The sequence below is a fragment of the Colossoma macropomum genome, unplaced genomic scaffold, assembly GCF_904425465.1.
Source record: "Colossoma macropomum unplaced genomic scaffold, Colossoma_macropomum, whole genome shotgun sequence".
Lineage (NCBI taxonomy): Eukaryota > Metazoa > Chordata > Actinopteri > Characiformes > Serrasalmidae > Colossoma > Colossoma macropomum.
In genome coordinates, this window is record NW_023494799.1 from 961918 (window position 1) to 988759 (window position 26842).

Genomic DNA, 26842 nt, shown 5'->3' on the forward strand with positions numbered 1-26842 from the left:
ATATATATATATATATATATATATATATGGAGAGGGACAGAGAAGGAGAGAGAGAGATTGTGCAAAGACCAGCTGACATTTTAGAAATCTGTGAAAAAACAAAAAACAGTAAAAATGGAAATTTTAACATTTCTTAAAAATTTAAAAAAGAAAAATCCTAAAATTTCTTATATTAATTTTACTAAAAATTAAAATGCTTATAGAGAGGTTTAATTATTGTGTCTTTGAATTCTCCTTTCTGAAATGGAGTAAAGTGCCACTGTATGAGGGATTTGAGTCAAAATCTGCTTGTAAACATTGATTTCATCATATACAATAAACAGATGAATATAGAAAATTAGAAAGAAATTTAATTAGAGCTAGTTTTGCACTGTACATCAATTTTCATTTATTCTGTTATACTCATTTTAAGTATATATATATATATATATATATATATATATATATATATATATATATATATATATCGCAGCTGTCAAAACCTCATATCTCCAAAATGAAACTTTACAGAAGTAGGAAAAAAATTTTACTGTACTTTTAATGTAAGTCAGTGGAACCAGATTTTGTTTGATGTAATTTTGGGCCATTTCTTTTGATCCATTCATCACACAGTGAAAAGGGCATGTATACATATATATGACTGGTCAGTTGTTTAGTAACTCTTTGATTCATTCACTAAGTTAAAGTAACTCTTTGTTAGATTTGTACTGAGTTTTTTCAAATGCTGATACTTTCACTGGTATTGAAGTATATTAAGTTGATAAGCTTTGGCCTAAAATCCAGAAGGGCTTCAGAGATATTTGTCAGCGGCTGCTGTTTCCTTAGGTCCATTTAAGTCATTAATGTTTAGTTCCTGATTCTCTGTTCTGGGTGTAGTTCGGTTCTGCTGTGCTGGTCACTCCTCTCACTGCAGAGCTTCAGCGTTTATTTTAGACTAAACTCATCCGAATAGAGAAGAACAGAACCGCTCAGACCTGCTGATGGAGGCTGGAGTTCCACTGCGGTTCTGTAGAGGAACTCAGCCCTGCGGGAGTTCTCTGCCTCCTCGGCTGTGCTGTACTGACCACGTGAGTGATCACTGTGAGAACCGCGGCTGCTGTCTGACGGGTTCTGCTGCACTGTTGTCAATGCTGCGCTCTGTTATGGAGCACTGAGTGTGTTAAAGAGCAAAGGAGAAGCTGAAAAGCAACACAACCGAGAATCACAGAGAGCTGGAGCTGAGTACACTCCAGCATGCTGACTGAACACCAGGATTACAGCTGAATAACAATTAATACGCCCAAAAAATGAACCTCTGTATGAGCTTTAATCACATCACGTTCAGTCCAGCATAGCAGAACCACATTCACGGCATAACGAGTGTAAACCTGGTTGATGTGAGTGTTTTAGTTTTCAAGTCAGAGCTACACTATTTTTAAGTTTTGGCCTTTTTAGTGTGTTGGTTATTTGGCTGAAGTGCCTTCTTTTCCTTTTCACCTTTGACCTCCACAAAAAAACAGAAAAATGCACCAAAATATATATAAAAATATAAATACCTACTCTATACAAATACACTACATACCATAATACACTATACACAAATACATCCTCTACTTAAATATACACTACCTTTAAATATGTATTCTGTATAATATATACAAATAATATTTACAAATATATACTTCATAAAAATATGTACAAATGTTTTCTATATATAAATATACGCTGTATTTAAATATGTATTCTGTATAAATATGTTATATAAATACTATATACAAATATATACTTCATTAAAAATGTACAAATGTACCCTGTATATAAATATTAAATATATACTCTGTACAAATACTATACACAAATACATATAATACATACTTTGTACAAATATATACTCTATATAAAGTTACACTGTACAGAAATATATGCAGATAAACACCCTGTATAAATATACACTCTGTACAGATACTATATACACTTTATAGAAATATATACTCTATAGAAATATATATACAGTTAAACTCTATATAAATATACACTCTAAAAAATACTACATACAAATATATACTATACTGCTGTCATGCACTAACCTTATGTCTGTTTTTGTCATTTTTATTTTTTTACACATTTTGACTACAGAAATCCAGAAATATATATTATATAAATACTATATAGACATATATACTACATGTGAATTTACACTATATACAAATATATACTACATGCAAATATACACGCTACAGAAATATCACATATATACTATATACAAATACATAAGTAAATATAAACTACATATTGCAGCGAGTCACTATAAAATAAACACAATATACAAATATATACACTACTCAAATACTATGAACAAATATTTACGTTATATAAATATCACTCTATATTCAGAAACACACAGCTACAGCCAGTGAACACCCCGCACTCAGCCTGATTCACTGTCTTTAATGAAATCAGAACCAGTGAACTCAAAGGTCAAATATGATTCTGAAAAATTATTAACATTTAATATCCCCGCGAGGAGACCAGTCAGAAAACAGAACGCTTCTGTATTATTATTATTAATGTGTTATTACTGCTAACACTGATGACGGCAGTGATAATAATGCGTACTGTTGTCCAGTTTAACCGCAGACCGTGTCCGGACTGTAAACCCCACCTCAAACAGAGAACACAGCCCTCAGCGGTGTGTTTGAGGGTCAGTTGCAGCTCAGAGCTGCCCGTCACTGGACAAACACCTCAGTATGGGTTTGAGCTCGGAGCTCCTCAGCGGCCCAAACGAGGCTGAAACACTAAAACGCTCAACTGCAGCAGCTTCCTGTCCGAGCGCGCGCGGCAGCTCCTCCGTTCCGCTCGCTCAGATCTCAGCTTCACTTCCAGCTCAAACCCGGCGCGCGGAGCAGCCAAGGGGAGAGCAGCACGGCTCTTATAATCAATCAGCTGATCAGCAGGGCTGATCGATACTCCTGATCCTAATCGGTGTGGAGAGCAGAGAGTTTTCAGTAGTTTCTGGTAGTTTTTAGTAGTTTTTTGCAGGGAACCCACCCATCAGCACACACACACGCGCGCGCGAGAGAGAGCTCTGTGGCGAGTTTAGCCGCGCGTGCTCCACGTTTTTAGCCCCTATTTCATAGCCCCCCCAAAAAGACTCCAACTTAAGACTCATGTCTTGATCGAGTCTTTCATTTCAATCGATCATCTCGCGTGCGAAGGGTCACTGCACGCAGGGTTAAGCGCGCGTGTCCGCAGGGGGGCGCTGTAGGCCTGTGGGAAAAGGGAAGCTGGAAGCTGGAGGAGGGGAGGTTGGACTCCTCCTCTCTCTCTCTCGCTCTGTCTCTCTGCGCCCTCCTTTCTCTCTCTCTCTCTCTCTCTCGCGCAGCAGCAGCAAGAGCCTCACTCGCTCACTCGGCGCGCGCGGAGAGCAGCGGCAGGATCAGGATCAGGGAGCGGAGCGGAATACAGGCGCGAGAACGGGGGGAACACGGGCGCGAGCGGAGGCAGGCTGAGAGAGAGTGAGAGAGTGAGAGAGTGAGTGAGAGAGGCTGCTTTCCTCAGTGGACTATATGCGCGTTTTGCGGCGATGCCGGTGGCCGGAGAGTCGCAGACGCAGCGCTAAAGACGCGCTTTGCGCAACTGGACGGGAAAAAGAGAGAGAGACGCACGGAGACGCAGCGGAGCCACAGGACGAGCCCAGGGTCCAGGAGGGACCACCGGGGGCCGTGTGAGCTTTTAGGAGACCACCAGGATTTGTCTTTGCTCTGAAAGCTTGGATTTTACCCCAAAACTTCCTCTCCGAATTTTCCTCATCACCTCCCCTCACTTCTCCTTCGTCTTCTCGTGGATGGTGGGGCTGAGCCGTGGGGAGCCCGTGGAGCTGCAGAGCCTTTAGGACCCCCAAACCCTACCCACCCACCCACCCACCCTAACGCACACATACAGCTCCTCCACCTTCATGCCCTCCTCTGCACCCCAGTATGGATTACTTTCTGCTCCTCTGCAGCCTCCTGCTGCCCCTCAGCACCGCTGTGGAAGGTAAGAGGAGCGACTGCTCTCATTTCAGCTTCCTCTGGTCAGGCTACTCACACTGAGATCGACACACAATGACCACCAGCAGCTACAGACACTGAGATGAGCTCAGTTAATAACACACACAATTATGCAGTCGTCAAAAATCTCGGCCAGGTTCAGCTCAGACGTCTCTGCAGGTCACTGTGAGTTGGTGGAGCCGCTTCACCACATTCAGATTAGAGTGAAGATACCAGAGCAGGAGGGTCAGCGCTCACACTCTCCTGTCCCTCCGCTCTCCTCTGTCTCTGTGTTCTTACACCTTCGCCACTAACCGGGCTGATGTGATAGATTTTATATTAAAAAATGGTGTTTTTTAAATCAACACACTGCCTTTTTTCAGGCCACAAGCAGAGATTAGAACTAAACATGAGTGTATCTGCAGGAATGAAGTCAGAGTACATAGTAATTAAACAACACTGAGCCGGACTCTTTATTAGAATTAAACACTGTTAGGATCAATATTATAATGATAATTACCACAGTTAAAAGAGAAGGAGTGTCATAGTGGAAGGAATGTTTAATACAATGGAAATAATGTTTATTATAATGGATAGCGCGTTTATTATCATTTATAGAGCGTTTATTCTAATAGATAATGATCGAAATCGTTATCTAATAGGGCAAACCCAAATGCCATTGTCCCCATAAAAACACAAATCAGCCCAAACCAGACAGACACAGATGATTCTGTGATAGATGTAAATGTGCTGGATAAACTGGCACACGCACAGAAAGCTTTATTATCGTGTAATTGTCCCTGTTTGCTGTGAGCTGAGTGGCGAGTGTGCAGCAGTGGGTGCTGTGAGTGTGAGAGTGTGTGAGAGTGTGTGAGAGTGAACGGCGCTGCTCTTTCACTCATTTTGTGCTTTATGAGTAACACATTACAGCACAACAACTCTCAGCAGCAGCTTTATTATCACTGCAATATATACGCCTGTAGTAATGTAGTATATAGATAGTACAGTAATAGTAATAATGTGTTTTATATATGCTTAAGTATAATATAGTAACATATACATGCATTCAATATATGTAAAGGCTGTTTATTCCATCAGTAAGTGTTTATTTTGCTTAGAAAAGCACTAATATTAGAATTAAAATGGTCATATTCATATAATAAATAGTGATTTTATGTGTGTCAGTGTGTTCGTTTATCCATTTCCTGCCCTCTCCTCGAGGAAGGCCAGTATTATTAGCAGGAATGATCTAATATCTGGTTTGGATAATCAATATTTCATTACATTAAATTAAATCAAATTAAAATAAATTAAATCAGGAGATGGAATGGAACAAATCCGTGTGATGGCCGGTGTGCAGCGAGAGTTCTAGCCAGCTCACAAGATTCCTACTTTTCCAAAAATAAGATTCTTGTTACTTTTTGACTGTGTTTGTGTTCATTTCCATTTATTATAATAATATCTGGTGATTTTAGAAGCAAAAACACTCTCAATGCTGAGATCAAGAGTTTAAACAGTGCGTGTAAGACACGGCTCTGTAATATATATATATATATATATATATATATATATATAGATATATATATGTATATACACATGCACACACACACGTATATACAGTGAAATGTGCTGTATTTGGTAGTTAGTGGTGTAATAGGTGTCGTTAAGGCATTTTAATATCATTTGAATGAGCTCATCTCACTCTTAGGCCGCACTTTCTCCACCGCGGAGCGAAATCAATGACGTCTGTTCAGTTCACACACAAACCGAGTACACGTACAGAGCGAACATACACATCTTAGCACATTTTATACTTAAACATCCATTTAATCAGCTGATACATGGGGATAATTCTGTTTAGTCAGTTGTTTAGGGTTAGAACAGTAGTGCACCTTATCTCCAGCTTTATTTTGTGACAAAATGTCTTATGTTCTCCAATAAAACAGAAATGCCACACCTAAAATAATGTTGTAATGTAAAATAGTACAAGTATACTGTAATAAAGAGTGGATGTAAAGGTAAAACTGCATGAGTCTTTACAGTGATACGTCATCAGTGGAGCTCAGAGTGTGCAAAAGTTTGTGACAGTGCGAATAAAAATAAAAAACACTAAAAAAAGGATGAATAGTGTGAAGAGGAGTAAATACTGTAGCGTGAATGCTGTTATTTAATGTGTAAACTGAAAGTATAAATCGTGCACTACAGCATGAGCTACTTTAATAAAGTGTAAAATGCTGTAATAAGTGAGAAATACTGTAGAAAAGCACAGCCATTGTGATGTAAAGTGTAGATAGTGTGAAAGAGTGCGAGTTCAGTGGTGATCCTCACTGCGGCTGTAGTGTGGAGGTGAATGTGAACAGAACACACTCGTTTCTTCCTCCTTCTTTTCTTCACTCTGAGCACAGTGTTAGTGAGGACCGGCGCTGGGGGGCTGGGGGGGTGTTTGAGAGTTAAAGTGTAATCTGTGAGTTAAAGGGTAATGTTTTTATTAAAGCGTAAGTTGAGGTGCTGTTATAAATGGCCGTGCTGAGGCGGTTCAGGCTGAGCGTTTAATTCTGCTCGGTGATTTATCATCTCCTCAGCAAGGCTGGAGCTCAGGCTGTGCGCCGCCGCACGGCTCGGCTCAGCTCCTCCACTGAGTGTGCAGCACCTTTACTGTATTAATAAGCCCAAACTCAGATTAAACTGCAGTAAAATGACTCTTAAATCAGATAAAATCATTACATAATCCTCACTTATGCATTCCTGATCTCGACTCTGTGCATCTGCTTTTCAGCCAGTTGCTTCAGTGAAGCCAAGATACATGATGAATAATAAATAATTAAAAATCGTGGTGTGTTACAGCAGATATACTATGATAAAGCTGAAAATACTGTAATAATGCTTATAATACTGTAGTAAAGCATATACTGGTGTTGTAAAGCCTCAAATACTGTAATAAACCATAAAATACTGTAATAGTGCAATGATTCATAAAGTACTATAATACTATAATAAAGCAGATATTACTATTGTAAAACAACTAATGCAGCTATAAAGCATGAAACACTGTAATGAAACTTTAAACACTGTAATAAAACATAAAATACCGTAATAATATAATAGTTCATAAAATACTACAATAACACATATATTACTACAGTAAAACAAAACATACAATTATAAAGCATGAAACAATATAATAGCACATTAATAACTGTAATTATAAACAAAGTACTGTAATAATTCTTATAATACTGCAATGAAACACATTACTGTAATAAAGCATAAACTGAAGTTATAAAACCTCAAATACTGATAGCACAAAAATACTGTAATAATGTAATAGTGCATAAATAACTGCAATAATGCAAAAAATGCAGTAATAAAGTATACGTTACTGTAGTAAAACAAAAAGTGCTGTTATAAAGCATAAAATACTGTAATGTGTAATAATGCTTAAAATACTGTAATAATTCTTACAACACTGTAATAAAGCATGTATTAATATTAGTGTAGTAAAACGTAAAATGCAGCTATAAAGCATGAAGTGCGGTTATAAAGCATACAACACCATAATGAAACATTAACAACTGTAATAAAGCATAAAATACTGTAATGTGTAATAATTCTTGCAACAGTGTAATAGACCATATATTACTATTACTGTACTGAAGCATAAAATGGTGTTATAAAGCATAAAACACTGTAATGAAACATTAAACACTGAAATGAAGCACAGACTTATGTAATAAGTCATGAAATACTGTTTCAGTTTCTTCTGATAAGCATATTGATGAGCTTTTTTACTTTTAATAGTGAATCGTCAATAATTACAGTAATACAGGCACTTTCAGATTTGAGAAATAGTGATAACTGTATTAAAATCACATTAAATAACTTAATTTATGGCCAGTTATTCTCTCCAGGTTTGGGGTTCGGCCCTAATCTTTTCTCTTTAGTGCTGCTGATGATCTGCATCATGTTTTCTGACTGAATTGATCGCTGATCAGCTTCATTCGCTGAAGTGATGAAGTCTGTGTATGATGATGAAGATTGAAACGTGTGATACATGAGCAGAAAGCATGGAGTATTACAGCACAGGTAGTGTTATAAAGCACAGAATAGTGCAATAAAGGTGTAATACTGCAATAAATAAAGGGACTACTGCAGTAAAGTTGTAATAAAGCTCTGTATGCTGTAATAAAGCATCAAATACAGTTGATTTCTAAGGATAAGCTTGTATTCTGTTAGAGTTTTAATGGTCGATGGGCTTTTAACAGTGAAATATCTGTAACCTGCAGTAATAAATGCACTTTTAGATTTATTTTGCGCCCTCCACCACCACCCCCCCATCACACACACACACACACACACACACACACACACACACTGTCTGCAGCCATAGTCCTTAAATCTTTGTCCAGTGTGCATAAACTCCTTATTTACTGTGCAGTAATTCAAATGGAAATGGAAAAGAAATTGAAAAGGAAAAAAATCTGCTTGCAGAGAGAAATGAAGTCTGGGGAAAAAAAAAGTGGCAATTAAGCAGAAACAGCCTGGACCTGAACGCACGCATATTAAACAGTGTAGCACCACTCAGCCTGCTGCTCTGCGGACCTTGTGATGTCACAAAAACAGTGAATTTAAAACCAGGGCTGTTTTTGCAGCTTGGTCACATTTACGGAGCAGAGCGAGAGCAGAACGCTGCTTCATACACTGTAAAAATGCTGTTTTAACTTAAGCAGGTCAGGCTACCTTAAATTTTAGAGTTCCCAACTTCTTTTACAGGGCTGCCTCACTAATGCTTGTGCGGACTGAACGCAATCAAATCCTCATGGCAATGTTCCAGCATCTGCCAGAAGAGTAGAGGCTGTTCTGTGTCTTTTTCTCCAGCTTCTTATTCGAATTTCACCTTTTAAGGTGGAACGGAAAATCCTCCCCTCGTTACTGTGAGCTGGTCAGCGGTGTTTCCATTACTGGGGAAGTTCGGATTGAACTGGTGTGTCTGGCTTGTTTTCGCGTGTCTGCCTGCATCTCGCGCTCTCACTGCGGCTGGCTTATTCACTTATTGATTGATTGATTGATTGATTGACTGATGTTTAAGCTTCATTTTAATCTGCTCAGTTCCATCATTAACCACACTGAAATAGTAACCTGTAACCAGTGTGGTAATAATATTTAAACAAAGATATAAACAGTGGATAATACAACATTTATAATGTAAGATTATAATGTTAGAGCAGTGGGATGGTTTAAAAGAGATAATAAAATAAAAATATAACATAAAAATTATAATAAAAATAGTAAATAGAAATCTGTATGTGGTATTAGGTATTTAAAAAGATATTAAATAGTATTAATTAATACGTATTTGAGTCATGATTTTAACCAGTAAAGGTTAAAAAATTACATTATTTTTATTATTATTATTATTATTATTATTATTAGCTTCCTTCAGCAGTCAACAGAAAAAATAAACAAAACCACAAATTTCATATTTATTTACAGTCTATCTACATTATAAATACACTATTAATGTACTACTTCAGATCTAAAGCACTTCCTGCTATTTTATTGATTATTTACTGATTATTTATTGATTATTTATTGTATTTACGGTGCAGCACTTCAGCTCAGTGTACTACACTATTTAAACACTGCACAGAGATGTTAGAATGAAATGTGCGCAGAGCTGCTACTCTAGAACAAAATTCTATAAAACATTAACCGAGCTGTAATTCAGTTCTATTTATTGTATACACACAGTGAACATGCTCTTATTTTGAATTCTTTTCAAGGTCAATACGTTACAAAATATTAGCATAACAATTTGAGTGAAAAATAGATTTAAAAAAAATGAACATGAATTTGAGAATTCAGTATTTGGTGGTGTGTCCCACTTTAGGTTTAATCTCTAAAGACAGCGAGCACTCGAGCTGCACGGACTCCGCCAGCACAGTCAGTCAAATCCATAGGAGCAGTAATAATAATAATAATAATAATAATAATAACAATAATAATAATTTATCTGAACATGATTAAGAGGGAATGAGACCTTTTTTACAAAGATCTTAACACAGTAAATGTTCCTGGATATTTGCTTGAATGTGCTTGAAAATGTTTTAATTATATAACTTATATAACTAATATAACATATGTGTTTGTGTATATTTATCGCTGTTGTTGGAAGAAAACTTTATTTGTAATGTAAGTCAGTGGACCCCGACTGTTTCCCAAGTCGTTTTGGGTCGTTTCTTTTAGTCCATTCATCATGAGATTTACACACAGTGTAAAGGGCAACAGGTGTTTTCAAAATATGTCAAAAACTGAGAAATGTCTAAATGGAGATGTGAGAACATGCATCTCATTTTTTTCTATTTTTTTTTTTTTCAATTTTTACTTTTCCACATGATTTAAACACACCAGCTGTCGTTTACATTGTGTGAAAATGTCATGAAGGTTGGACCAATAGAAATGCTCTAAAAGTGCCTGGAATGAAATGTCTTCACAGTAACTTACAGTGAAAGTAAAGCGTGTTTTTGAGCTCTGCTGTAAAGTTGGGACTTTGGAGATGCTTGTTTTTCTCTGCACAGTGATGATATACATCATTTTAAAATGATTACGTTTTAGAAATAAGTGTCCGAGGAGATGTTGATGGGCCGAATCTGGCCGAGTGAGAGGAAAAAAAAAAAGGCCCACCAGAGCAGAACGCGGTGTGTGTGTGTGTGTGTGTGTGTGGCGGGGGGGGTGTAGGGTGCAAAGCAGAGAGAGAGAGAGCGAGTTTGTCTTTGTCCCATTGAGAGCTACATATAAATGGCAAAGAAAGCTGACTGTACACTAAATAAATAAGTAAATGAATAACCGAATAACTAACTAAATAATAAATAAATAAATCAGTCAGTCATACTGTGACAGGCTGTATTAGTTTCTGGGTGAACTTTTTTTTTTTTTAATTTGCAGTTTTGAGATTTGATTTATTGGCTACATCACAATCGATTATATCAGCAGTTGAGCAAAATAGCAATTATTCTGATGATTAATCTTGTTGTGGGCAAACGTGTGTATTATTGTAAGAGCTGATTTATGGCGAGGGTTGATGGCGTTATTCTAATTCATTATAGTTTTTATGAATATCTGCTGAGGTACATGCGTTAGTGTAAATCTGCTCTCAGACAGTGATGTGTGTGTCTGCCCCCCCACAGCTCAGCACATACATGCACTAACACACGTAAACACAAACTCTCAGACCTCAGAGCCCCCGGGGCTGTTGGGGTGGGGGGGTGGGGGGGTTGTGTGTGGGGGGGGGGCCTGCCATGTTTCTGCCAGATGACTAACAGGTTTTTAAGAGCGTTCCTCAGAGCTTACATCGCCGCGCAGAACCGCTCCACTTTACGAGCTGCAGATACAGCTTCAGAGCGGGAACCCAACTCTGATACTGCTCTGTTAGAACACTCACATCAGAGCAGGAACCCAACTCTGATACCGCTCTGCTAGAACACTCAGATCAGAGCAGGAACCCAACTCTGATACCGCTCTGCTAGAACACTCAGATCAGAGCAGGAACCCAACTCTGATACCGCTCTGTTAGAACACTTAGATCAGAGCGGGAACCCAACTCTGATACCGCTCTGCTAGAACACTCAGATCAGAGCAGGAACCCAACTCTGATACCGCTCTGTTAGAACACTTAGATCAGAGCGGGAACCCAACTCTGATACCGCTCTGCTAGAACACTCAGATCAGAGCAGGAACCCAACTCTGATACCGCTCTGCTAGAACACTCAGATCAGAGCAGGAACCCAACTCTGATACCGCTCTGTTAGAACACTTAGATCAGAGCGGGAACCCAACTCTGATACCGCTCTGCTAGAACACTCAGATCAGAGCAGGAACCCAACTCTGATACCGCTCTGTTAGAACACTTAGATCAGAGCGGGAACCCAACTCTGATACCGCTCTGCTAGAACACTCAGATCAGAGCAGGAACCCAACTCTGATACCGCTCTGCTAGAACACTCAGATCAGAGCAGGAACCCAACTCTGATACCGCTCTGTTAGCAGGAACCGAACTCTGATACCGCTCTGTTAGAACAGTCACTTTCTATATGGAACCAAAAAGTGTTAATAATAACAAAAGCAGAACCTTTTTTGGTGCTACATTGAACCACTTTCAAAAAGGTTCTGTATAGAACCACATACAACACATTTATCATCAAACTGAAGAAGCATTTTACCATGCAGAGAACCATTTAAGCATAAAATGGTTCTACATCCTTAAAAAGATGGTTCTTCAAGGGTTCTTTAGTAAAGAAAATGGTTCTGTGCAGCACCAAAAAGGGCTCTTCTACACATATCACATATCACATATCACATACACGCATCCTCACAAAATGTTATATCAAGATACACAATAAGTCACAATATTTATTTTGTCTAAAATTTGGACATTTGGAATCAGTAAAGTAGAACAATGTTTAAAAATACAGTCAAAAACTGTAAATACAGTCATTCCAAAATCCAGTCAAACAGGACCAACTGTGCTCCTTTTTAATCAAACATGCAGCTGATGATCATATAAACGACAGAAAGGCTTAATTTATCACAATAACTATCAATATTGTCGTATTGCCCAGCTCACTTATTCAGGCTGTGCCTGTCAGTTCACACACTTTTTACACAATTTCAAATTGTGATTTTAATGTGAAATAATGCAGCCCTGCTTTGGCTGTCAGTGAAAATATCTTTAATGTTGTTTAAGCAGTGAATGCATCTCCAATGCATTTGAATTTACCCTGAATATGAAATTGCTCCCTCTGAACGCATTAGTTATCACAGTAAACACGTTTATACTGAAGACGAAAAGATGTTTATTTTGCTTTGAATCCAGAAACTCCTAAATTACAATTCTTGCACATTTTGTCCAAACGTTTTGTTTATGTTTACACTGAAAGTGTTTTGTTTGGCTTGGAAAAACAGCTTATTCATTCAGCCAGTGTTGTGTTAAAGACATACCAGTGTTTATGTATGTTTATATACGAAATGTATATAGATAAAATGGCGTAAAAGTTGGATCAGCGCAGTATTTACTTACATTTGTTTTATTTAATATTCACCCAGTGCAATTTCAATGTAAAAGCTGTAGTTTTTAGCAGAGCTCAAATCTTTTTATGCATCTGAAAATTGAAATTAAAGTTGTGGCACATAATAAAACTTCAGCCATAATAGCATGCTTCATATTAGAGTATACAATAATAGCCAGGCACATTTTGCATGAATTTTACATAAGATACTGTGTTATGCTTAAAATGTAAACATCCATAAAACTACTACCAGGACCCAAAAGTATATGGACGACAGCTCAAAACAGTACTTAAGGATGAATTTTGTCTTAAAATCGGACACCAAACACGTCTTGGCTACATCTGCTGGAGAAAAACTTGTTTTTAGCCAAACTAGCGCTTCAAAACTCGCCGCCTGAAACAGGACGAGGGCACAGCTGGTCTTTTGGGGTAACACTTTAATGGCTGCCAGGACCTTTTGCTACTTTTCAACCTCAATCGAGCAAATGAGCGTGTGCGGCCCCAGAGGAAAGGGCTAAAGCCACAGCGCTAGGTGCTAACGTCCACTCTGATTAGCGGCCTAGCCATGTGTGAACGGGAAACGGTGGGGGGGTCGTAATGGCTACTAAATTCCCGTTTTTAAGTCAGACTGGGCCTCTCCAGCCATAAAACACCTCCACCTGCTCCTAATCTACACTTCAAACACTCAGAGGAACCCACACACACGCGCTAGCGGCGCTAAAATAGGCCTGCTAGCACCATTAGAGCTGCTGAAAAGGCCGCTAGCACAGTTAGCCCTGCTTAAAAAGTCAGTTTTACTGCTTCCACACTGCTCCGACATGCAGCCTCCTCCGTTCTCTTTAAGGATGATGGCCATCAGCTCTGATACGGGCGTAAAGCAGAGACGCATTAATCAGCCGCGGAGGGAAAACGGCTGTGAGGAGGAGCAGGACTGCAGAGAGAGAGGTGTTGAAGCAGCAGGGTGCGCATTACTCTCAGATCGGCCAGCACCAAATGTGCCGGCGCTCGGCGGATTGTTTTACTGCTGACTCTCCGACACCTCAGCGTTCGGGGAGGATTTGGTGAATGTGAAGGTGTGAACCTCAGAATCACGCCGTCGCTTCAGATTCAGTATTTCTGAATCAAAGTCACTGAAACTGTGGAAAGTGCAGATTCTCAACTTTCAGTCCAGAAAACATCAGTGTTTACAAACAGAAGAGGAGATATTTTATTAAAAAATATTCCAAATATATTTATCAAATATGTTTTTACAATGTATGAAAATGGCCAAAAAAAAATTTGTTAAATATATTTTTAAAATGCATTTCTAATTATATTTTTTAACTGTGTGTAGTTTTAATACAGTTTACAGAGGTTATGTTAAGGTAAAGGTTGCCAGTATTATGATACAGTATTTTGGCATTTTCATACATTTTTTTAAATGCATTTGATTAATACATTTACATAGATTTATTTTTGTATGTCACATTTCTATGTGTAATATTTCCCCATACAAAATATATTTGGTTAATATGGCAATATATTCTGAAATACATTTTAGTGTTTGAAATGTATTTTAGCATCGACTGCAGTGTGTTTGAAATTTTGAAATTTTCAAATATGTAAAAATAGACGTCCATATATTTTTCCATATAAGTCTGATCTGAATTCAATGGACAACCTGTGTACAGCCTTGTTTTGCAGCATCCTTTCATATATATGTAAATAATAAAATATAAATATTAAAGATTTAGGCATCTGAGAACATTATATTCTAAAAGACAGTCAGAAGTCAGAAAAACACTAATATTAGAATAAATATAAAACACTAACACAGGAAGCCCATTATTATCTGTAGTTATTATCAATACCTGTAATATATGTTAGTTACATTCTAAGTTTAATAAAACATCTACTCTCAAAACGTATGTGGTTACTGTAAGAGCTTCAGATGTGTTTTTCATGGCTTCAGGGATCAGACGGCGGTTCCTGTCACACTGAAACATTTCAGCATCTCTGTAGGTTCTTCCCTGAGGGCCTCGTCCACATCCTGCTCTCCTCCTCTCTTCTTCTGTTGAGCTAAACTGAAGCCGAGCCCTGAAAACTCTCTGAACTCTGAGCTGAGATGTTTCCAGCTGTCAGAAGCTGACATGTTGATTTTTTTTTTCATGTAACCATGCTGCAGAACCTTATCGAAATCTGCAGAGCCTCAGCAAATTCTGCAGAACCTCAGCGAAGTCTGCAGAACCTCAGCAAAATCTGCAGAACCTCAGTGAATTCCATCACGGAGCAGGTCTGCAGCAGCAGCTCAGTAGATGAAGAGTGTGAGCGTCATTCACTCTGACGAATGTTTCCACCCCCTCCGGTTCTCCGGTTCTCCTCTGTCTGCTGGTTTCTCCGTCTGACGGTAAAACCTTACCAGGGGTCAGAAGGTCAGCGCAGAACATCCACTCAGGGATTTCTGAGAAATCAATGCGGCTGATTGGTTTATGGCTGACCGTCACGCCCGATCAATCAGCCTCGTCTTGACCCTCTCCAGCTTTTAGGAGGATTGGAAATGAAACGGCCCACTTTATTAGAACGGCTCGCTATTGATTATCAATAAACACTCAATACAGTTAACCCCTCAGACTCTGCGTGGGGGTCCGCACTCTCAGAATCACTGACATTATAAAAGAAATGAATTTACTTAAAGATATTAGAATGTGAGGCAGATTATTAGTCTGTAATATGAAAACAATATGACTTTATGAGTTAAGAGAGAATAAAAGACAAGATCTAGAAAAGGAAAAAGGAGAGATAGAAAAAGAAAGAAATGAAAGAGAAAGAGGAAAAAGAGAGAAAGAGAGTAGAGAGAGAGAAAAAGAAAAAGGAGAAAGAGAGAAAACACAAGGGGCGCAGAGAAAGAGAAGAAAGAGAGAGCCAGAGAGAGAGGGAGGGGAAATAGAGAGAGAGAAAAACTGGAGAGAGAGAGAGAGAGAGAGAGAGAGAGTGAGACCACCTCTCACTTCTGATAGTGAATCTCTCTCTCTCTCTCTCTCTGATGTCTCTTTATCAGTAATGCTTCCTAATTGTAGTATTCTCTCTCGTCCGTTATCTCTCTCTCTCTCTCACTCTCTCTCCCTGTTGTGGTGGTTGAGGTTCTGCAGCTGTGAGTCTTTGTTCTGTCTGATAACATTCAACACCATTTCCACCAGTGTGTGTGTGTGTGTGTGTGTGTAGGTGTGTGTGTGTGTGTGTGTGTGTGTGTGTGTGTGTGTAGGTGTGTGTGTGTGTGTGTAGGTGTGCGTGTGTGTGTGTAGGTGTGCGTGTGTGTGTGTGTGTGTGTGTAGGTGTGTGTGTGTGTGTGTGTGTGTGTGTGTCCACATTAATTGAAATGTTTTGTTACAATGTTAAGAAGTTCAAAGCAACATGTCATATTAATGATGACTGCCCATTTAGATGTACTAATAACCTATTTGGGAACATAAAATTCAGCCAGTAGCTGTTTGATCAGTGAGATGTTGTCACTGCTTTTCCGATATGAGGATATTGATTTTATTATAAGTCCGTTCTCGGTGCTGTTCAGCTTTCTCAGTTATTAATTATTTGGTATCTATAAAATATCAATACATTAGAGTCCTCTTATACTCATCTGCAACTAATCCGGTTAAAGACAGTGAGTCCAGCTTTTTGAGCAGCAGTGTTTACTGTATGAACATCATGAACTGAAAGGTGTTTTCAGATGTTTTATTCAATACTTCAACCTTTTTAAAACATAATTCTGAGCAGAAATGCAAGAATCCCGAGTTCAGCCCAGAGCAGAGTGAGATTTCTCTCGGAGCTGTTGTTTCCTGAGAGAGCTAAAATTTGCACTTCTGTATGCGAAACACCTTCAGCTCACACTCTCTCTCAAAGCGTCGCCCCCGGCAACCTCACAACATCAGAGACTCGCGCTTTCTCACCAAAACAATGCAGCTGTTCTCGCGCTGGAGCTCTGCTCTACTGATAGAGCCTCACCTGGAGAAACGTTTGGCTCTCTTTAGGAACTGCGTTAGCTTCTCTTAGCTTCTCCTTAGGAACTGCATTGGCTTCTCTTTAGGAACTGCGTTAGCTTCTCTTTGGGAACTGCGTTAGCTTCTCTTAGCTTCTCCTTAGGAACTGCATTGGCTTCTCTTTAGGAACTGCGTTAGCTTCTCTTTAGGAACTGCGTTAGCTTCTCTTAGCTTCTCCTTAGGAACTGCATTGGCTTCTCTTTAGGAACTGCGTTAGCTTCTCTTTAGGAACTGAGTTAGCTTCTCTTAGCTTCTCCTTAGGAACTGCGTTGGCTCTCTTTAGGAACTGTGTTAGCTTCTCTTTAGGAACTGCGTTAGCTTCTCTTAGCTTCTCCTTAGGAACTGCGTTGGCTTCTCTGTGTATTAGCTTCTCTTTAGGAACTGCGTTAGCTTCTCTTTTCTCTTTCAGTTCGGTTTGCGTAATTCCAGGGCTGCAGCTGACGTCATCTTTCTCTTAATCATCTTAATCCATAATCATCACCAGAGTTCATATAATTCTGACTTACAATCTGAAAATATATGAATTTCAGTCGCTTTTCATCTTCAGGTCTGTAAGCAGTGACTCTGACTGTAAACGTGAGTCGTAATTAAATTAGGCTCCGTTCATCTCAGCGCTGCATGTGGATGATGTCATGCTGTAAACAGCGTGTCTGAAGGTGTCAGTGAGTGATGCGTGTGTCCCGTATGAGGTCCAGATTGTTGGAGTCGGAGTGACGGAGGCGTCTAACTGGAGACGGGAAACCTACAGGGACGTCAGAGTGAGAGTAAACCGCAGAAGGGTGTGAAAGCAGACATATTGACATGAAAGACAGCAGAGACACTCAGCAGAGTCAGATAACGCCGCGCCAGATGGGACGGAGGGTTCGGGGGGGGGTGCGGGTGGGCAGCAGACAGTTTATATTAACCCTTGGAACTCTATGAATTTTCATTAATTACTTGGTTCGCTGTGTAAGACGTTACATTTGCATTCAATTACCACTGGAAAAAAGATGGATTGGATTAAGATACATCAACACAGTCATAACCAAAAGAAGGCAAAGTCAGCAGGTCTGTTTACGTGATATATTTTATTTATGTGCAGCCTGTCGACACGTTTGAGTCATTCCAATTACATTTTTTCAGCGGTTATTACTTTATTGCCATTATATAATTTAGTTTCAACAGCAACTTCAGGCATTTTCCCTTTTTTGTAGTCAGAAGTTACAAACAATGTACACAGTAACTTTCCATTAAGTTTAAATTCTAATAAAATGTCTTCTCTTCTACTTATAACCAAAAACGTGTTATGGATCTGCACTATGAGTCAGAAACTATTCCTATAAAAGTACAGCACATTCCTGGAGTCAAAAATGATAAAAAAGTCCTAAAAACACAAACGTGCTATGAATCCGCACTTCAAGTCAAAAATGATTCACACAAAGGTAAAGTGCACTCCTATTAGCGCGCTGCTAACTGTTTTGAGAGTTCTAAACTTCAGGCTTTTTGTTTTTTTTTTGTTTTTTTTGAGTCAGAAATTACAAAAAAGTACACAGTAATTTTCCGTAAAGTTACTAGTACTTAAAAACACAAACGTGTGAGTCTGGACTTCGAGTCAGAAATTATTCATACAAAAGTAAAGCGCTCCTGTTAGCACTCATGCTAACTGTTTCAACAGCTCTAAACTTCAGGCATTTTTCCCTTTTTTAGGAGTCAAAAATTACAAACAAAGCGCACAGAAACTTTCCATGAAGTTCAAATCCTAAAATATCTCGTACTTAAAAACTCAAACGTGCTTTGAATCTGCACCACACGTCAGAAATTATTCAGATAAAAGTGCTGGGCGCTCCTGTTAGCACTGGTGCTAACTGTATCTTCTAAAGGTTAAAGGTGTCGGCAGCACTCTCCGAGTCTCCGGGTCAGGTCCTCTGGGATCGCCCGCTAAGAGGCCGGTGATGATTAGAGATTCAATTTAGCCGCCCATCAATCAATGCTGAAGCCGTAGCGCAGGCGCTGCTGGTGCTCCTGCCCTCCTAAACACCGTGGGCCTGGTTAATTAAGCAGGCAGGCTGCCACCGCGCTTACTTATTCATGAATCTTCGCTTCGATCGGACGCCACTCGGTCAGAAAAGGCCGGCTAATTAGTCTGGCACATATAGGCGATCTATAGCGCTAGCGCTAGGCCCGGGGTCCCCGCTGGAGATTTAATCGACACTTAAGCCGCGGACCGGAGCTCTAAACTGTGTGAAAGTGTGATGTATTAATAAGTAAAAGTGTCTGAGACAGTATTATAACCACAAGGCCATTTACTCACAGCCAATTCTGCTAAAGCCTTTATGGGCTCGTGTACATTGGAGGCTCCAGTCTGGACTTGAAAAAGAAAGACTTGAAACATTTACAAAAATCAATTTCTCACCATTACATCTGACTCAGCGCAGACAAAACATCGGAGCTATTAAAGTCTAAACCAGTTAAGCTTAACAAATTCACACAATCTTCCCTTTATCCTCACTCAGAAGTCAGAACTGTTCACAGTGGTGGTGATAGGAACCAGACGTCCACCTCTAAAAGCTCCCTCACAGAAAGTTCCTACATGAAATGGTTATGAATTCACTGCCTGATGACTGAGACACTGTTTTATGATAGTTTAGAGAACTTAAACTCCATTCATGGTGGAGGGATACATGCAGGGCGCTGTGAGGCAAAATAGTCCCCAAAGAAAACTTATTATTTCAGATTTTCCACTATTTTCCATCATCAACATTCCATATAAACTCAGAAGACTCGTGTAGGTTCACTGGTGGTTCTGGATAGTAAATAAAATGTCTATATTTGTGTTGTAGTCATGGCGACCCCTGGTTCCTATCACCACCACTGTAAAGACATCTGAACCATTTCACACCAAACCACTCTGAATCACTCTGATTACACCTCACACACTGAATTATGGGGGAATTGTTTTTAAAAATGGATGCAATTTCGCTTCAAAGTCAAGCAGTGAGGGCATTTTTTGCTTTGTGTGATGCTCCTTGGTGCTGAATCTGAAATCTGAACACAACAACTGTAGAATGGCTCCAGGTTTCTGAAGAACAGACAGTGTTTTAAATCTCTTTTTTAGACAGTATGTGAGTCAGAGAGAGAGAGAGAGAGAGAGAGAGAGGGAGAGAGAGAGAGAGAGGGAGAGAGAGAGAGAGAGAGGGAGAGAGAGAGAGGGAGAGAGGGAGAGAGTTGGAGTGTTGGTAGGTGATGAGTCTGTTTTTAGAGACAGTGTGTGTGTCCTGCTCTGTTACCTTGTTTGGACAGGAGGAAGTCCAGAGTGTTCAGGAAAGAAACGGTTTGGTTTTGGCTCCAGTTTAAAGACTCAGTGCTGTGGAAACAGTCGCTCTCAGGGGTTAGACCGGGTCAGAACCGTCCAGAAGGTAAACTCTGGAAAATAGGTTTCACAGGACAGAACAAAGGGCCAGTCATGTTTCAGCTAACTAGCTAGCTGGCTTGGTATGAGCGTGGAGTGCAGGATGACTTTAGACTTGGCCTTATTTACCTGAGTTTAAGCTTATCTGAGTGGATAATGGCACTTATTCGGTATTTCTAGCTTAACTAAACAGTCAGCTGCTTTAACTAAGTCTGTTTCTAGCTTAGCCAAGTGTCTATCTAAGTTTATTTGTACAGCACCTGTCATACGCTGCTGTCATTCAAAGTGCTTTACAAATGAGAAAATACAGACCTGTTTAAAAAAAAGTAGTAAATAGAAAAAATATAATTAAAAACATCATTAAAATATGATTACAACAATTTAAAAGAGAATCAGTCAATTAGAAATTAAATTAGGTTAGTTAAATAATCAGTTAAAAATTAAAAGTTAGATTAGGATAAAAAGCGAAGCCTAGCTAGCTGACTGTTTATCTAGCATACAGTCTTAAAAAGATGGTTCTTCAAGTTTTCTTTAGTAAATGCAATGGTTCTATGGAGAACCATTTCGTGTTTAGATGGTCTGCGTGGTGAAAATGCTCTTCAGATTGATGGAGAATGTTGCATATTTTTGAAAATGGTTCTAAAAAAGGGTTCTAATGGTACAATGCCAAGCTTGTCACAACAAAGGAACCCTTTTGGTGCTATACGGAACCCTTTTCAAAAAGGTTCTATATAAAGCCATGAACAACACATTCTCCATCGATCTGAGGAACCATTTCACCATGCAACGAACCATTTAAGCATGAAATGGTTCTGTATAGAACTTATGGTCCTAAACAGAACCAGTCTCATTAATAAAGAACCCTTGTAGAACTATCTTTTTAAAGAGTGTAGCTAAATCTATGCCTTTCTACCTTAACTAAGATTTAGGTAACTAACTAAGCCAATTTATGTAGATTTAAGCTGAGTGGCGTTCTAGCTATCCCAGTCAGGTTGTGTAGTGAAGTGATTCGCTAGCTAAGCCATTTTCAAGTCAGTTCGCTTAGCTAGCGAGGGTCTGTAGCTTAGCAACTACGTCCATCTGTGTGGAACCAGTTGCTACGTCAGCTAAGCTATTTTAAGGCAGGCCGCCTGTTAATTCACACTGTCCTTGCTAACTCACCACCAAGCTCCAGATTCCACTAGAAGCCCTGTGTGCACACCCTGTGGTCTGGAACAGGGCTGACGATGAGCTCATCGGCCCTCAGACCACCAGGAGATACCTGCTGGTGTGGAGATTCACCTCCAGGGCGTGGCCAGAGCTCAGGAGCTCTGTAATTACAGCCGCCAGCCCAGCTTCTCAGGGCCTGTATGAGCAGAGAGGACAGCACTGCATCATCTGGAGGTCTGTCATTATCTCTCCACCTGCTCGCTCCACTCTGCAGCTGAAGGCCACACAAACAAACGGTTCCTCAGGAACCTGCTAGGAAATATTTGACAGTTCCTTGTTCTCCGCTGGCTGTACTGTTGCTGTCTGATGTCGCCGCTGCTGTATAAAGTATATAAAGCGTATAAAGCGAATAAAGCGGCGTTTGTCTGCTGACCGTCTCCACCCGAGTTTTACTGCTTCGTTGCTCGTGTTTTGGAGGTGATAAACATCGCTGATTGATTTATTGGCCCTATTATGGACCAGTTTGGCCGGCATCTCTAACAGCAGCAGCGTTCACACTTCTTTATCTCTCTCTCTCTTTCATATCTCAGTTCACTTCAGTTCATTTTAATGGGCTTTATTGTTCTCACTGCTTTACATGTATTACTGTGAGGGCAGTTGCTTGAAATACAATAGTAGTATTGATAACCTTTAAATAAAGCAGTACAACAGCATCTCATATGCGTGTTCAGTCGTATGAGAAAGTTTGGGACGTGGCCGGTTGATTTTGCACAGTTCTGCACAATCACTGTTTATTCACTGAATTTAATAAAGAAATAGAAATTGTGCTCAGAAAAATGACATGTTTAAGCATCTCCGCTGTGGAGGATGTGTTACCTTCACTTGGAAGATCTTCATCAACACTGAAGCATGTCACTTGACTGGGGTGCCAAAACTTTTGCACATGACTGTACATTGTAAAGTACTGCATATGAAATGTCAGCGTCTGATTTTCGATTCTGAGGTCGGGATTGGTAGAATTCATAAGAAAAAAAGCCCAGTCCATTCACTGTGGGTGTGTCCACAGCATTGGCCCCGCCCCCTTTACTCTGATAGGCTGCTTAATTTTGATCATTAATGAAGGCCAGACACACTGAAGAGGAATACATTGACCACACAGCTTTATACAGACATACTGTTTCACATTCAGAGTTTTGATACTGGATTGAAATCATATTTTAAATATTTGTATGTAACAACACAGAAAAAAAATAAAATAAAATAAATAATAATAATAAATAAAATTTATGCATGTAACACTTAAGATAATAAATAAAAATATTATATCACAATGCTTCAATGCACAAAGGTTTTTTTTTTACAATACACAATATGTATCAGGATATTTAGTTTTTCTGAGATTTAATAAGTTGATACAGACAAAATAGTACCTGTAGTGTCACATATGAAAATACAATAATAATAATAATAATAATAATAATAATAATAATAAACCTGCAGCTACATTGATTTTTATTTTGTGTTTGTGTTTTTAAATATTCATATCCGCAAAGTGCTCAGAAAAGCATATTGTGACATAATTTATCACTATAACGATAAAATGTCATCATATATATACACACCACACTTCTCCAGCCCCTCACCCCCTGCCCCCTGCCCCCCCTCACTCTCTCTCGGTGTGTGTCTCTCTCCCCGCTGCGTTTGGTGGGGGGTTAGATGGTGGGGGGGATCTTTAGCAGAGCCCTTTGCCCCCCGGCTTTAGTTACACATCGATGAGGCTGAATAATACATCAGCCCTGCTGCTACAGAGCCCCCCACCACCACCCCTCAGCTCCGCTCAGAGAGAGAGAACCAGCCTGACACTAATCTCAGCGCTCGTTTAGGGTAGTATTAAAGGGCCCATAGTGTGGAAAATTGACATTTTTCCCATTTCTGAAAATAAAAGGGTTTGATGTTGCTAAAGTTGCTAAAGCTAAACTACGAAAAGAGTCTGCTTTGAATTCAGTGCTTTTGTGACATCACAAAACAAAAACAACACCCTTACACATCCTACAGGTTAGCTACTCTGAAGCTATAAGGAATGTTTTAGCCTGGGCTGCGTTTTTGAGTAAGGACAGCCAATCAGAACAGAGATCATTTGCATAAGTCATTCTTAAAGGCACAGCAACAAACCCTAATTCTAAAGCAAAGAACCACTTAAGCATAAAATGGTTCTATGTAGAACTCTTTGCTAAAGAACACTTAAAGAACCATCTTTTTTAAGAGTTGTGTGTGACGTCAGCATTTAAGGTGGGGTGGAAAGTCAGAATGCGAGGCTGGTGAACAGGGCAGCTGTTGCTACAGGTGTTCAGTGTCTCTAATGGTCTTGATTCTGTGGTTTCTGAAGCTGTGTGACTCACTGTGATCTGTAAACACGGCCTGAATTCAGGCCTTAACTGCTTTAGCTATGCTAATGTACTTAAGTTCATTTTAAAAGCGTTCCTGTAAGTGCTGCCTCTCCAGAAACTCGTCCTCGCTGTTCATCCTCGTCAGATCGGCCTCGTCTGCTAAAGAGCCCGGAGCCGCTCAGAGAGGCCTAATGAGTCAGCTTATTACCGCAGCCCGGCCAGAGATTAATGAAGTGAGCGGCGATTAAGAGCGCGGCACACGAGCTACATCACCAGGATTTATCAGCCTCGCCGTTTGGGAGAGAACGCGCTAAAATGAATAAATAAATAAATAAATAAAAACATACAGCCATAAATAATAATGATCTGCCCCTCTCAAAGTTAATGACGCCAAATAGCAAATAAACACATTTTTTCTGCCAACAAAACAGCGCTGTCCCCGTTAAAGTAAATATATAAATAAATCAAATATATAAACTCGCATAATTAACCCACAGCTGTTTGTCATCATAGACCATTAATGCAGTGTTAAATACGGTGACACACACAGAGACAGAGAGAGAGACAGAGAGAGAGAGAGAGAGAGAGAGAGAGAGAGAGAGACAGAAACAGAGAGAGAGAGAGAGAAAGAGAGAGAGAGAGAGAGAGACAGAAACAGAGAGAGAGAGAGAGACAGAAACAGAGAGAGAGAGACAGAAACAGAGAGACAGAGCGAGAGAGAAAGAGAGAGAGGGAGAGAGAGAGAGAGAGAGACAGAGCGAGAGAGAGAGAGAGAGGGAGAGAGAGGGAGAGTTAGCTCCTCTTGAATAGCGCTTAGTCACAGCGTCCACATTGTTGTGGTAGGTGTGGGCAGATCCGGCCGCATTCCAGCCAGTTACTGTCTTACCTGAGTTCTGTGCCTGAGTGACTAACGAGCAGGTAGACCTTACCATACAGGTCACTTATTAAAGGGGCAGTTCATCAAAAATGTCAGATTTCCTCAGGTGTAGATAATCAGCCAAGACGTGTTCAGTGTCTGCAGTTTGCTTCTTTACCTTTAGCACTGACGCTATGAAGCTAATGTAGCTAACAAGCAATGGAAGCATATACTCCACCAGTTAGCATGGTGCTAGCTGCATGGCTAGGTGACCACACACCCACCTCAAACAAAGTTTGCTTCCTGTTCACCAGCTCCTTATTCCAATTCCCCGTTCCACCTTAAATGGTGCATTCAGTTACATCCATTTAAGGTGGAACATTAAATTGGAAAAATAAATTGGCAAATAAGAAGCTTGTTTCCCGGTCCACCTTAAATGATGCCTTTGGCCTTGGGCACCTAAATGTAACTGCTGCACCATTTAAGGTGGAACGGGAAGTTGTAATGCGAAGTTGGAGAACAGAAAGCTGTGTTGTTTCTGAAACCCCGTGTTGTTCACTAATCTCTAACAGACTTTACTGCGTGGAGTCTGACGCTGATGATTGCTAGCAGAGCTTGAACGGATTTCTCTCTGTAGTTTTGTCTTTTTTTATAATGAATGCTCGTTAGCCGCGTTAGCCTTCGGAGCAGCGCGGGGGGAACTGAGTAAATCAGATTTTTTCCAACCTATCGCTTTAATAAGCCTGCGTGAGAATGAACAGAAGAGCAGGCCGGCTGCCTGAGGCTAACGGCTAATGGCTAACGCTCACCTGGAGCTCTTTAACCAGCCGCAGTGAAAAGAAAGAATGCTGGGTAATTACTGTTACAGTACGGTGCTGCGGTGGAGCCGGAGACGATTTGGGTTTGGCATTTTTTGTCGTTAGCGTGCAGCTCAGTCGTTCACAGCTTTAATTACGGTGCCAATTAGCTCTGCGTTCTTTCATGGTCAGCGCTGGAGCTTTTGTGGGTTTCTAATCAGAGTCTTTACTTTTTTAATCCCTTAAACGTCCCTGGAAGCTGATAGCCTCGGAACCTCGGGGTGTTTGGGGTTTTCGTTTAAGTGCTGACTGGGAAAGTCTCTGTGCTGCTAACACCGTGTGGTTTTAGTTTGTTTGTGTTAAGAAAACTCAGAGAAAATCTGCTTTTCGTGATTTTTTTTGTTTCATTTTTTAAAATAAGCACAGAGAACATCTGTGCGCCACTAAACCACCAATGCTTTTGTTTATCTATTTATTTATTTAAAAGAAAGCATCCAAAAGGTCTCTGCGTATCTAAACCTCTGTGTTTGTTTATTTATTTTGAGAACGTACACAGAAGGTCTGTGTGTCATTAACCCTTCATTGTTTTGTTTATTTATTTATTTATTTTTACTTTTTTTTAAAGAAAGCATCAAAAAAAGTCTGTATGCATCTAAACCTCCATTGTCTAATCGTAGAAGTGGGCAGTATGGCTAAAATTCAATGTCACCACAATTCAAGAAATTTTCACTATAGACAAAAAGTCAATATTTTTTTGTCTTATCTGATCAGAGAAATAACAGCCAGTAGAGCTACATTTAAAAAATACTGTCCAAAGCTGTGAATACAGTGATTTTAATTCAGTATTTGGCGCAGGACTAATTTTGCTCTCCTTATAACGAATCATGCGGTCGGTCAGTGTCTACAAGCACTGACGATAAACACGATATGTTCAGGAAAGCATATTGTATTGTATTGTGATATTTTTTGTTTTGGGTAAGAACAGAGAACGCCTTGTTTTGCTGTTTCATTTTTTTTTAAAGCATAGAGAAAGTCTCTCTGCCTCAAAAGAAACCACAGAGTGAGAACGTCTCTCTGTGCCGTTAACCCTTCGTTATTTAGTTTTTGGTATAAAAAGGCACAGAGAAGCTCTCTGTGCATCAAATCCTCCACTGTTTGTTTGCTTGTTTATTTGTTTTAACCC

General features: G+C 39.7%; 1 protein-coding gene across 6 annotated transcripts in view; it reads left to right on the top strand.

The window, feature by feature from the left end:
- Nucleotides 1-3397: 3397 nt before the first annotated feature.
- Nucleotides 3398-26842, top strand: part of LOC118818751 (ephrin type-B receptor 3-like) — a 79030-nt gene continuing 55585 nt past the window's right edge. For all 6 annotated transcript variants that reach the window (XM_036586126.1, XM_036586128.1, XM_036586130.1 and 3 more), the window contains exon 1: nt 3398-4014. In XM_036586126.1, the coding sequence (XP_036442019.1) occupies nt 3957-4014 (58 nt within the window). In that variant the 5' untranslated portion in view covers nt 3398-3956. The remainder of the gene's footprint in view (nt 4015-26842) is intronic.